Genomic DNA, 13605 nt, shown 5'->3' with positions numbered 1-13605 from the left:
CAAAACAGGCATCCGGTTTCTACAATAAATGAGATCATAGCATCCCTACTCATACTGCTGTAGATAAGAACGTGTCAGCATTTTCATTATAAAACCTTTTTCTTCCCTCTGGCTTGAGAAACCAACCATAGCAATTTGCTGGGGAAATAGCTCCAGCAAAGGGCAATGCGCAAGGCTCAAGCACAGAGAGAAAATGTTTTCATCTTACAGAACTCAAGAAAGGTTTATTTGGAAATTAGGCAGGCTGCAGAATCCCACGGAGCAATTCCTTCCAATGGTCATTTGGCCTTTTAAATAAAGAGAATTAAGGTTTACTAATATGCAAAGCAAAATTTTCTTAGGCAGCAAATGTTAGGAACAGGGCTATCTGCTTAGTTCCTTCAGGCACCAATACCTTGTGTAACAACAGCTATGATAACATACACATTACTGAATCTGTGCCCATGTGAAAGGTGTTTTGGGGACAGTCTCTCACAGACTCTCTGAGGTAAAATCATGGGGGGAGGGGTACGCCAGAATTACTTCAAATAGGAGAAAATGGGATATACATGTTAATAATACACTAGGGATGATAAATAAAATCTTCCTAGCAAAATGATGGCACACTGGACCCTCAGTAAATGTGGGTTGAATATAGTTAATATCTGTTCTGGTTCACACAGTAAACTTTTTCTTTCCCACTCTTGAATCCTAGATATGAAAGTGAAACAGCCTCTTTCTAGGCTCTTTCATACTACATTAATACAAACGAAAGTGAAATGGGACAGGGCTGTATCTTCCTAGGGAAAGGAAGAAAACTAACGTCTATCTAATGGCTATTATATGCCAAACATATTAATTGCTTTCTTATTTGGTTGGCATAACAAGCCCACTAAATACATCTTTTCTCCATTGCATAGATGAGGAAATGGAAGCTCAGAGAAGTGAAAGAGCTTCCCCAATGTCACAAAGCTAAAGGTCCAATCACACAACACCTTCAGATACCAGTCTCTACCCTCAGGACATGCTTACTACTTCTGTTGGCCTCCCAGAGAGCACACTCAGGCTTAAGTCACCCATGCTTAGCTTATCTCTCTGCTTATCACTCAGGCTTAGCATCTCTCTCTCCAGATGGCAGGATAGCATCTAGCCTAACACTCTTCCCCTCTTCCTCCTCCTTTCTCCCTTCCCTTCTTCCACCCAAGGAAAAGGTACACCTTCAATGTCATGTCACCACCTTCTGATGTCATGTGCTTTCAACACTAGCAGAGAAGTGCTGGATTACAGATAGCAGTAGTAGACTTGAGTCCAAAGCCAAACTCTCTATTCTTTCTGACCTAGTCCAAGGCCTTGAAAAGTCCAGATTAATTCATTACCTCCTAAAAGTCTTCTCTAACTATCCATAAGGCAATCATTCATTCTTGTGTCTTCTCATTGTCTGTAGCAGGGCTTCCTAACCTATTGAGGTATAAGACTACTTTTTAAATATATATATGTGTTAGCATACAGTATTTGTTGTTCTCTTTCTGACTTACTTCCCTCTGTTTTGTGAATCCTCACTTGATATTAGTTGTACATATGAAGTGATGGTTTCACACAGGGATTGATGGCTCCCTTCATGGAGCTACTCTGAATAGTATATGAGTTAATTTACATAGAGTCTTTAAAACAGAACCTCGTGCATGAAGAATAACCAATAAGAGTTAGCCCAGACTACCGTGTTGATTGTGTTTTCCATGTGTATTTCTTGCACTGGTTCACTAGCCAAACTGGAAGAGTCCCAAGGCAAGGACTGTATTTTATTGTGTTTGAGTAACCATGAGGTACCCGCTATAATGCTAAATATAATAGAGAGGAGAGCTAGATATTGATTAATGGGCAAATGTACTTGCCTTTTCTCAAAAATGGGGAGTTTCGCAAAACATAGAGAGGGTAGTTGGAGACATGGTTCCAAGTGAAAAATCAAAGTTTTCTAATCTTAGATAGCAAGTCAACTGACATGCTAATAGCTACCATATTATTTGAAATCTTATAAAAGTGATAACATTAATCATTATTTGATGCTATCATTATTTGAGATATAATGCAGTGATATTAATTCCTGATTGGTTTAATCTATACTGTGGAGATTAAGTCAGTCAGAATATATTAGAGCAGCATATTAGAGATTATGACTATTTTCAGTGTGCTCACTCATCAAATAAAATGTTTTAATTCACCTTAGAAACCTGGACACAATTTTAATAAACACAATGCAATGGAACACCATCAAAAATAATACATTTTATGTTAGAAGTTACATACACATATACAAAAATGACGTTGAAAAATATTCTGTTATTTATGAGGTTTCTAGAAGACATAATATAGGACAATGTTCTTATTCCATTTGACCCAATCATTTAAATTTTCAGAGGAAAAAATTATTATTGAGTACTTAATCATCACTGCAATGTACAATGTATTCATAAGGTTAATAAGAACATTCATATATGTAAATGTAGATACAAATATAGAAGAAAAAATCATTAAAGTAGCATTGAATGATTTCTACTGTACTACATCTGGAGTTATAATCTGTGATTTATAACGAAATAAATCCATGACCTTCTGAAAACAAAGCTTAACTGCAACAACATCCTCATGGCATAGAGATTCAGTTGTATTTATAATCTATTAGTTCCTCCATAACTCACTAAACAAGAATGACTTACTAGTGATGACATGTCTAGGCATCTCACCCTAGACACCAGGTATATTACTTAGAGTTCTCCAGAGACAGAAAGAGATTTATTATAAGGAATCAGCTCATTTGATTATGGAGGCTGAGAAGTCCCAAGAAGCTGAAGACCTAGGAGAGCTGACATGTAGTTTTAGTCCAAGTCTGAAGCCCTGAGAACCAGGAGAGCCAATGGTGTAAGTTCTGGTCTGAAGGCCAGCAGGACCGACATCCAAGAAGAATTGAAATTTCATTTTAAGACCAAAGGTCAGGAAAGACTGATATCCCAGGTCAAAGCAGTCAGGCAAAAGGAGTTTCTTCTTGCTCAGCCTTTTTGTTCTATTCAGATCTTCAACTGACTAGATGAGGCCCGCCTACCCACCCACTTTAAGAAGACCAACGTGCTTCATTCAGTCTAAAGATTCAAATGTTAATCTCATCCAGAAACACCCAGAATAACGTTTGGCCAAATGCCTGGGCACCCCATGGCCCACTCAAGCTCATACATAAAATTAACCACCATACCAGGGTAATATGTTGAGTAATGTGTAGTCTATGTTTCAGGGAACATAAGCTCTAGGAAGTTTGATAGCACAAGAGGTTCTCAGAGACAAACTGCTAAAGAAAAATGACAAATAAAATAATAAAATACACACCACTTATTTTTTAACAAATTCGTTCAGCTAATATTTACAAGCACCCATATAATTCACTCAATCATTCAACAAATATATATTGACTGCCTTGTATTGAATAGGCACAGGTCTATTTATTGGATCTTTTAGGTACTATACTGGATCTTTTAGGTACTATACTAAATGAATACTATACTAAATGAATAGGATATGGCCCTTCCCCCAAGGAGCTCACAGTTTAGACAGACAAATAGAATAGGTAAACTGAATTTACAACTGAATATTAAAGTTAAGATTCAAGTATTGAGTACTGGATACCATAGGAGTCCAGTGGTAATTTAATTCAGAAGGCACTGGAGATGGTTTTACCACATGGACTTTGGAACTTTACCTGGATATCCATAAGCAAGCAGAAGGCAAAAGGCTTCATAACAAATATAAAAAGTAAGTCTGAGGTTTTTCATGATCCTGAATTCTATGATTCAACATTCCTTTCGGTGAACATATTTTAGTGACTGCATAATATTTAACCCTCTTTGTCTCTGGATTTTTTGAGTTTCTTCCCCAAAGTGTCAACTATTAAAAATAAAATTTGTAAAGGACCTTGAACTGGCAAGTACACTTTGTCAAATAGGACACAAAGCCTATGCAACCTGCTTCTTTGGGACATTCAGGACCTGTTTCATTCATTAGCTCATTTTTCATTTTCTCTTTCTGGGTCAGATTTAATCTAGGATTTTTTTTTTTTTTTTGGTGTGAATTATGTAAACTTCTTGATTCTGCCTTTTGTGGCATTGTACTCCTCATTTGCTCTTGAGTGAATTTCAATGTACTTGACTAAAGAACACTGTTCAGCTGACTATCAACAGGCTCCAAGTTTTTCACCAGTTTGCGAAGTGGCCTTAATAAAATAGGAGACAAAAATATGTATTGAAATGTAAAATAAACAGCTAGTGGGAAGCTGCCACATAGCACAGGGAGATCAGCTTGGTGTTTTGTGACCACCTAGAGGGGTGGAATAGGGAGGGTGGGAGGAAAAGGGAGGAGATATGAGGATATATGCATACGTATAGCTGATTCACTTTGTTATACAGCAGCAACTAACACAACAATGTAAAGCAATTATACTCCAATAAAGATGTTAAAAAAATGTATGTATTGAATATTTACCACATTCCAGGCATTGTGCTAAATAAATGTTTTCACATGTGATATATCACTTAATCCTTAAAGCAATCCTGTAAGCAAGGTGTTATTTTTCCTGCTTTCCACAGGTAAAACTTGTAAATTTCTCTTCTCTCACGTTCATTCTCGGAAATTCTAGTTCATAGTTAGAGGTCATGGCATAGAAACATAATACTGAGTTAGAAATTAGGAGACCCGGTTCTAGCTGTGGCTCTGTGACATGCTGTGTGATCTTCAGAAAGTCACCTCCTGTCTAGGTGGTTTAGTAACCTTACATGGGAAATGGGAACATGAAAACTATAGGATATGGTGCATTAGATCAAACTCCTCTCTCTCTCTCAAAAAAAGCAAAAAACATTTACAATAAGGCTGAATCTTCTGATGCAATGTGCCTTGCATTCAGACTCATAGTTATTTTCAGAAAAGTAGGTATAAATTATATTTTTGCAAATTGACTCCTAACTTATAGGTCCTTAGAGGAAGTTGCCATTTGAAAGAACCCTATAGTTAATTCTGGAAATGAGTGTATGCTCTAGACATAAACTGCTTGGGCTCACATCTTGGCTCTGCCACTTAAAAGCTGTGTGACTTTAGGTAACTTAATTAAACTCTGTATGGCTCAGTTGCCCCATCTCTAACATGGAGGTAACTATTATACCCATCTCTGAAGATTGTAACGAGGATTCAGTGAGTTGACTGCATATAGAACAGTATCAGGCCCATGGTAGCAGGTTAGTGTGTATGTGCTGGGATAGGGATGAATGCCTTGACAGTGTAAATAGCTGTTGACTTAATGTACCCATTTTGAACATTTGGATTTTTGGATATTGTATATTTTTAAACTGGAACACACCAATATAGTCATGGGACGCAACCCCCCCATTAACTCAAAGTCTAATAGTGTTTTAAACTTATTCAGAGGAGAACAAACTAATTTCCTCATATTTATAAATCTACAAGGTAGAGGAAAACTATTTAAAGCTGGGGAATGTTATAACATATAATGTAACTTGCGGCAGTGCAAATTCATACTACCATGTTTAAAATGAATGTAGCAATGCCAATCACCAAAAGTCTTAAAATATTTAAAATATATCTCAGTAATTCTACTTATTCTAGACTATTCAAAGGAAATAATTCCAACTCCAAAAAAAAGATTTATTCCCCAAGATATGTTTTTTATTTTGTTTTAATAGTAGAAAATTGTGGGAGGCAATATTATCTTTGGATTAAATATCCAAAGATAAGGATGGTCATCTGTTATATAGCCATTAAAATATGTATACAAATCCTAATATAAATTTAAAACATTCAAAAGTAAACTCAATATGATTACAACTAATTTTTTTAAATGAAGCTATATGTGGACCACCAACAACAACATAGTACCAGGAAACTAGAAAAATACGCTAAATTACTAAAATATTAATAGCTTTTATCTCCAGTCCTCTGGGACAATAGTATTTTCTAAAATTTGTTTTCTTTATTATTTTATGTTTTTTTAAAATGTATTTCAATTAACACATATTAGTTTAAAATAAAAGCAAAGAACATACCACAATGGTCAGACACTGGCAATATTCATGTATAGAGAAACTGTTCTACCAATACAAAAATATACACAGTGAGATATTGATTAATGAATCCTCTGGGACCACCATTCTTTTATAACAAATTTTGCTATGCTTAAATAAACAAATGAGCAAACAAAACCACTTTTCCACCACAGACACTAGTTACTAGACTGAAAAAGGAAGTCTGGGAGAGGTTGGAGAAGGCCTGCAGGCTCGTGGGAACTGTCCGCCAGAGAGGTGCTGACAGCACTCCAATCTTGGGAGATTGTAAAAGCACCCTCTGGAGGTTGGGAGCCCACAGTCCAATTCCCTTTCCTCTTTCTCCTCTTTCCTGATGTCTCTGCCTTCCTATCATCTTGTTGTATTTTTCTTCCTTCCTTTCTGCCTCTTCCTTTCTCTGTCTAATAACTATGGAGATTGGAAAAAATGACCCTGGAAAGCATCTAGGATAGTGTCTAACCTTTGTAGATGTTTAATCAAGCTGAATTCTTTTTTCCCTTCCTTTTATTTCTCTAGTAAGAATTTCTTTCTTCTTTTGATTTCCTCTTGTGTTTTTTTTTTTTTTTTTTCTATTTGCTTTCATTTAAATCTCTTCCTTATTCTCATTCTTCTTTCTTTGGGAAGAGTAACCATATAGACAAGAAAAAGGTTGCTTTCTACCAGATGATTCTTTTCCTTTGAGGGGTGAAGCAGTTTTTGCAATGTCTATACATTCACTGGAAAAAACAGGTTCCAGGACTTTACAATTTTTCCAAGATCTTTTCCCTATCCTTTAATAAAGGATAACGGTACCTGGTGCACCTAGGGGCTTGATGGTTTGATTCAGTTGAGTTGTTACATTAACAAATGACTATCTGGGGGGAAGAGAGAGGTTTTATAAGGTATGAGCCATATTTCAATAGAATCTTATTTTGAGTTTAAAAAAAGTAAAGGAAAAATTGCAGAGAATATAATACTTTACAAAGTTCTTTTATTAAGGAATAAAAAATATCAGGGAAATATTAGGTATTATTAGGATATTAGGAAATATTAGGGAAAATAACATCCTATCTTTTTATGTTTTGCCTTGGAAATGGTTATTAGAAAAGGGAAAAGGAAGGGAAGGGGATACACAGGGGCTGCTAGTCCTTGAAATGCAGCAATGAACAAGATAAAGGAAAGAGAAACAATATAGAGGCTCCTGTGAAATTACATTCAGAACTTGGATCTTTGCAGGTGGAGAAAATAGAGTTACACAAAGGTAAAGCTAATGCCTATTTTCACATAATGACACAGAAACTACGATGAAAAGAAAAGCCTTTCAGAAGTCCTCCTTTTCCATGGAAAGCCCATTCCCATAAGCAGCATTATCTGGTAATACCATACGGACTGGGGCAAAAAGAGAACTGAAGCAACAGGAAAACTTTTGAACGATGGTGTTCTAATTTCTCTTATGAGACCTTAAGCTCAAGTGGGACTGTGGTTTTCTGTATTTTAGGGAACGAAGTGGAATTACCTCTCTCAATAGATTTGTAATTCCTGGAGAAAAGGAATGGTGTCATACTTATATTTGTATCTCTAATGCCTATCATGGTACCTAGGATATAGCCTAGTACAGAAAGACACTTCACATTTATAGTAATAAGTAATATAGTCAGTTAACTAAACTGAATGACAACCAGGGTGCAGCAAGGGGGGAGGGGCTGGAGATTACTAAGTGACAAAATAAAATTATTTGGGGTTTCTGCCTTGAAAGCTCAAGTTACTCAGAACCCTTCAAGCCATTACTAGGTTTGGGGGTAATAAGAACAGTTTAAGTGTTTTTGAAATGGACAAAGTCTGGCTTACACACAAACAAGGTTTTTGACTTTGCCATACTAATTATTTTCCAGGAAAGAAAATAAATGCCCATCCTAATAAACTTCCTTTCAAACTTACTAGATAATATTGGAATGAATGCACTTTTGGAGCCTCCATATTGACATAGCTCCATGAGGTTTTTTTCCCACAATTATTTAAATTCTACTTTCATTGATTAAAGATCCAGCTAAAATCCTTATCTTATATGTTTCCTTAAATCATTATTGTAATTAGTATAGTTTGACTTCGAGATCCTGGGGACAAAAGCTGTTTATTGCCACATCTCTAGTGTCTAGAATTTTATTGATTGCTCAATAAATATTTTTTGGTATCAGTTTTTCATTCATTTTTATAAACCCACTTTGTTTTATGAATGTTTTATCAATATATAAATTGTTCCTACATTTTATATAAACACTTAGCATAGAGAAAAGAACTTTAAGAGAATTAATAATCAAGCTCATAGCAAAAATGAACAATTTATCGAAAGAACTACCCTAAGAGTAAAAGAGGTTCTTCCTATAAGTGATGAGCCCCCCTCAGTGGAGCTATGAAAATAACCAAAGCCATATAAAAATATCAGTCATTTAATGAATGCATACTTACTAAACACTGCATGTATCTCATTTAAATTGCACTCCTCTCAATGACATAGTAATATGTAATGCAGTAGTTATTACTGTGGCCATTTTACCTGTGAAAAAACTGAGACTTAGAAAAATCATATATCTAGTAAGCAGGGTACATCCAGTTTTGAAACCCAGGCCTATACGATATGCAACTTTTCCACATTATGTTCTGTTGTCATCTGTCAAATAGTGTTGAAGAACTTCACTAGAGAAAGGCTAGAATAGAAGGCTCCATTATTTCCATATCTATGATTCCAAGGTGGGAGCCTTATATTAGCCAGTAAATAATTAACCAACTGTTAAGTAAGGTTATAATATAATTATCAATCCCATTATACAAGGCTTTTAAGAATCATCTTATTCAAATATACTTGGCAAAATAAAATGGGATAGACTCTCTAAAAGTATTAATTTATTTTATAGAAATTTGATTTCTTTTCCAAAGAACATTATCTACCAACACAGTCATTTAGGTATTTCACTCTATTGACATGGTTCTCTCACAAAATGACATTTTAAAACTGAAACACCAAAAGGAAGAGAACTTAAAGGAAGTTAAACTAATGTAATTCCCCAACATTAAAAAAAAAAAAGAGCATTTGTAAATATACCAATTCCCTGTATTATGATCTGAAAATCAGGGAAAATTTAACAGCATAAAAGAAACTTCTTTTGAATGTCCCAGGTTGAATGCATATTCAACAACATTCTCCATACCAATAGCTTATCTTATTTGATTATTAGCTGGTGTTTAGCTTCCCCTGGCAAATAATTCACCTTTGTAAATAATCATTTTGTACTGCAAAGCAATTCTCGTATGTTTATTGGAATCGATTTTAAACAGTAGCCATCGCTAAGATGCTGCTGGAAATACAATTAGAAGAGTAAGCGGATAGACACATGGGGGAAGGGTGGCAGGCTGTGTGAGGAGAGGAGCTAACAAGTTAGTTATTGGTGCTGTTCAGTTGCATACATCTTCCTGACAGTGATGAACACACGAACTTTCAACAACTCTCAGACCTTTTCAGGGGTTTCACAAGGAGCATCAGGCTACTGTTTAAGTATGATCAATACTTTAGTAACTGGCTCTAAGGTGCAGCCTATCATATTGAGTAAAAGACATAAATCTCTGGCAGTAACTTTACCATTAAATGATTTTATGAAAAACATCACTGAAGAATGTTAGAGCTGTGGAGGATTATCTCATCCATACCTTTCATTTTATAGAAGAAAGCCCAGGCTCAGAGAAGAGAGATTCTCTAGGCATAGCCAGTATAAGACTCATGATTTTGACTCCCAATTTTTCCATTAAATCTACACCTCTTCTGAGCATTATCCATGAAGTTGAATGTATATGTTTCATTAACTCTACTGCCTAAGGTGCTTGCCAGCGTCCAATGCAGTCACTGGTGTTATCCTTCAGAACGACAGAGATCATGTGATTTTTATTCACTTACAGAAGTGAATTTTCAGTTATTTCATACGATGTTTTCTCTCTCTCTCTCCTTAGAGAACCACCATAGCGGCCGCAAAAGTGTTTTATACAAACAGGTGAGACAATCCCCCTCCCCCAGTTTTTCATAATGAAAAGAAGTGAAGGTGTGTATCTAGGAGTAAGGGGACGTGGACTCAGACCATTCATTGGCTGAGACTGCTCAAATGACAAGTTCTATGAATCTTTCTCAGGGGATGCATCATCGCGTCCACCAAAAAAAGTTTCAGACACTGAGCAATGAATGCTAACCTACTTCAAAAACCTTCAAACCTCATTTCCTTGGGAACACCAATCCCCTTTACAAAAATCTGGGGTGGGACAGTTATTCACTAGAAACTCACTGAGTAATCAAATCGCACCACCTCTGGATAAAATTTCTGAGTGTGGATTTCAAGTGGATTGTATAAGCTCAGAGAAAAATACACAATTGGGGGCAACATGAGCCTGGCTCCAGATTTTCTGTCTAAAATAAAAATAGGCTCCTCATCTTGAAAAGTGTCAAATTGCAAACTGATATGCTCAATTCCATCTCAAGTACATCTACCACTCCAGCTAACCCTGACTGTGGGGCTCCAGGCTGTTGCAACCTGTGAAGAGTTCAGGAGCTGCCGGAGGAGCCTCCAGAAGCCCAGTCACTAGCTAAGTATATAAAGAGATCCCAAGCCGAGAGCCACCTAAGGCGCCCCCTTTCCAAGGCGGGCGTTATCTGCTCTTGGAACCTCTGTACATTAGAGACCAGGGTCCCTTCACGACTGAGTTTTTAACCCAACATCAATGAGCTCTCCCGGCCTCCAAACCCAGCCGGCTCCCAGAGAGAGCAGAACAAGTCGTAGCTTCTGTCACTCTCCCAACAGGCAGACACATAAACAAACAACAAAAGGAATGGTTTGCTCCCCCAAGGGAGGCAGCATGCATTAAAAAGACATGAACCTCGTCCTACCTTGCATCCAAACATCAACGACAAAGTGTTATTGGTGCAAGCAACTTTGCAGTGGCAAATCATTGGTGTAAAACAGTCAGGGTCCTTAACAACGGGGCACACTCCTTCCGGGCTGCGGCAGCGGCAGCGCGCTGGGGGACCCGAACACGGTGCTCACCCGGCACATGGAGCGACAGCCTAGACCCGGCGGCCACTTCGATCGCTGCCCCCTGCGCCCAGTGCGGCCATCCCAGCGCCAGGGTAGAAGCAACGCCGCGGGCAAGTACCAAGCGTCTCGGGGTCTCCCTTCCCTGGGGAACAAGGCGTGGGGGGGGGATAGAACCAAGAAGGGTTTCCCCCCCCTATGGTGAATTTGGGGGAGGTAAATGTTTTTTAAAAATTTTAAAAAAAAGGAAGCCAGGCGCTTAGAGGAGGGTTCAAAGGAGGTGGGGCAGTATGTAAAAGGATGTGCCCGCCTACTCGCCCCAGTCACACAAGATTGTCATGCGAGCTGAAGGGGGCTGAAATTATTCTCCCTGAAGGGAAAAAAAAAAAAAAAAAAATACTGCAGCTCCCGGTTTGGTAAAAAGCCAATGGCTTGCTGCAATCCAGAGTCACCGTGGGGAGCGCCGGCCGGGCAAGTGGGGTGGGAGGGAGGGGCCGGGAGAGGGAGGGAGCGCCAGACTAGCCCAGCCCGCCTGTGCGCTCCTCGCCACTCGGAAGTCCCTGGGGTCCGAGCCGGAGCGCTCCCGGCGCTGATGTGACCCGGAGATCTCACTCGGCTCTCATTGCCTCTGCTGCCCTAGGGTGGGCGACCTCAAGGCCGAGTTCTCCAGATTTGGGTGGAGGCCCGCACGGAACCCGCAGAGAGCATCCTCCCCTCCCTCCGACTTCAGCTTGCCTGAGCGGATGGCCGGCAAAGGAACCTGGGGTAGAAGTGGGCTACTAGGGCCCGTTTCGCTAGGGCCCTGCATCCTTGACTTCTGTGTCAGCTAGCCTACTCACTCCCTGGGTGGTAGATTTGGCCTCAGAACCATGGCTTTATCTGATACAACATTTTCCAAACTCAAAAAGGAGGAGTCCGCCCCCTTCCCCACCTTGATGTCTTAGAGGCTCCAAGAAGCCCCAGAAGTATTACTGTTGTTCGGGAAGCATGAATGACAAGACTGGTGGTTGCTTTATCGGTTTTTTTCTTTTTTTTTTTTCTTTTGAAAGTGAAGCTGTCAAAATTGCAAAAGACCAAAAAAATTTTAAAAAATGAAAATCAGCATGTGGCTGGCCCAGCTGCTAAACTGCTTGTTGGAGACAAAAAAAAAAAAAAAAAAAAAAAAGTGATAGGAAGGTTGCAGAGTAGGAAGTGGGTAAAACTAGCACTCTTTGGGTGCCACCTAAGTGCCTGGCACTGTGCCTCACAATTGGCTGGTGGAAAGAGAGCAAGCCATCAGGATTTAAAATCAGACTCTGGCTCTGGTGCCGAGTATGGCTTTTTGTAAGTCACAGTGTTTGAGCCTCTGTTTGCTTATCTATAAAGTGGGGTTATTAACCCCTACCATGCAGAGTTGTCATGAAGACTAGAGATGGTAAACAACACTTTCCCATGGTAAGCCCTGGTAGTCCACAGCAGCTGCTCTGTACTTATATAGCTTAGCTCAAGTCTTAGCCTGAGAGGTAGATGTTATTGGACACATTTTTCTAGAGGAAGAAACTGATGCCCTGAGGCCTATATCACTTGCCCAAGTCACACAATCAATAAGCCATGAAGGTGAGATTCAAAGAAAAGTGGTGGAAGATAGTTTAAAAAGCAACATCATAGGAGACATCACACACCTCTCCAGAAGGATGTTCTAAAGTCTCCAGATTTATTTGAGAACAGTCAAGCCTGTCCCATTCACATAAATGTAGTAGTTTCAAAAGTCTCTTTCTAAGTGGGCACAGAACTCAGATCTCACTTGAAATAGAGCAACAACACAGTCCTAAATATACATAGCAAACTCTGCTGGAATCATGCCCTCCTGATGCAGTTCTACCAGAATACCAGACCAGTTATACTCTAAATTAACAGAAGCCCAAATATCACTATGGGCTTCATCTTATAAAGTTCCAGTAAGAACAAAAGAACTTGCAAACTGTCAAGTCAAATGCAGTACCCTATAAACTTTCCTTCACTTGCCCATATCCAAAATACCCTAGCTTCCTGTCCCAAGTTAATGGAAACTAAACCTGATTGCATCGGAATTCTGTGGGTGTACTTGTTAAAAAAGAAGAAAAGAAAGAAAGAAAAACAGAAAGAAAGAAAGAAAGGAAGGAAGGAAGGAAGGAAGGAAGGAAGGAAGGAAGGAAGGAAGGAAGGAAGAAAACAAAGAAAGAAAGAGATAAAAAGGAAGGAAGGTAGGAAGGAAGGCAGGAAAGAAAGATGGATTCTCAGGCCTAACCCTACATTCTCATTCCATAGGCCAAGAGGATATCAGTAAATCTACATTTTTAATCAGCCCCATGATGAGAGGAATATGGGTCCTGCCTACCAAATTAAGACCTCTTGAAGGGAAATTAATATGGAACAAAGTATGAGCAAAGATCAGCATAGGAAGGCAGTCAAAGTTGAGGCAAATTTGGTTCTAACTGAAGAGGGCA

The 13605-nt window shown here is 38.7% G+C and overlaps 1 protein-coding gene across 28 annotated transcripts in view; it reads right to left on the bottom strand.

Annotated features, from left to right (window-relative positions):
• The window catches only part of DLG2 (discs large MAGUK scaffold protein 2), a 2077851-nt gene that overhangs the window by 1194482 nt on the left and 869764 nt on the right, over positions 1–13605 (bottom strand). The window contains exon 1 of one of the 28 annotated variants that reach the window (XM_067038381.1): positions 10996–11480. The exons of 23 other annotated variants lie outside the window; for them this stretch is intronic. In XM_067038381.1, the coding sequence (XP_066894482.1) occupies positions 10996–11058 (63 nt within the window). In that variant the 5' untranslated portion in view covers positions 11059–11480. Of the gene's footprint in view, positions 1–8537; positions 8565–10995; positions 11481–13605 lie in introns of those variants that run through there. 4 more of the 28 variants (XM_067038377.1, XM_067038367.1, XM_067038366.1 and 1 more) reach the window with 4 other exon arrangements.

This window comes from Kogia breviceps, chromosome 7 (genome assembly GCF_026419965.1).
Source record: "Kogia breviceps isolate mKogBre1 chromosome 7, mKogBre1 haplotype 1, whole genome shotgun sequence".
Taxonomy (NCBI): Eukaryota; Metazoa; Chordata; class Mammalia; order Artiodactyla; family Physeteridae; genus Kogia; species Kogia breviceps.
The sequence above is the reverse complement of the archived record's forward strand: the minus strand, read 5'-3'. Positions and strand labels throughout refer to the sequence as shown.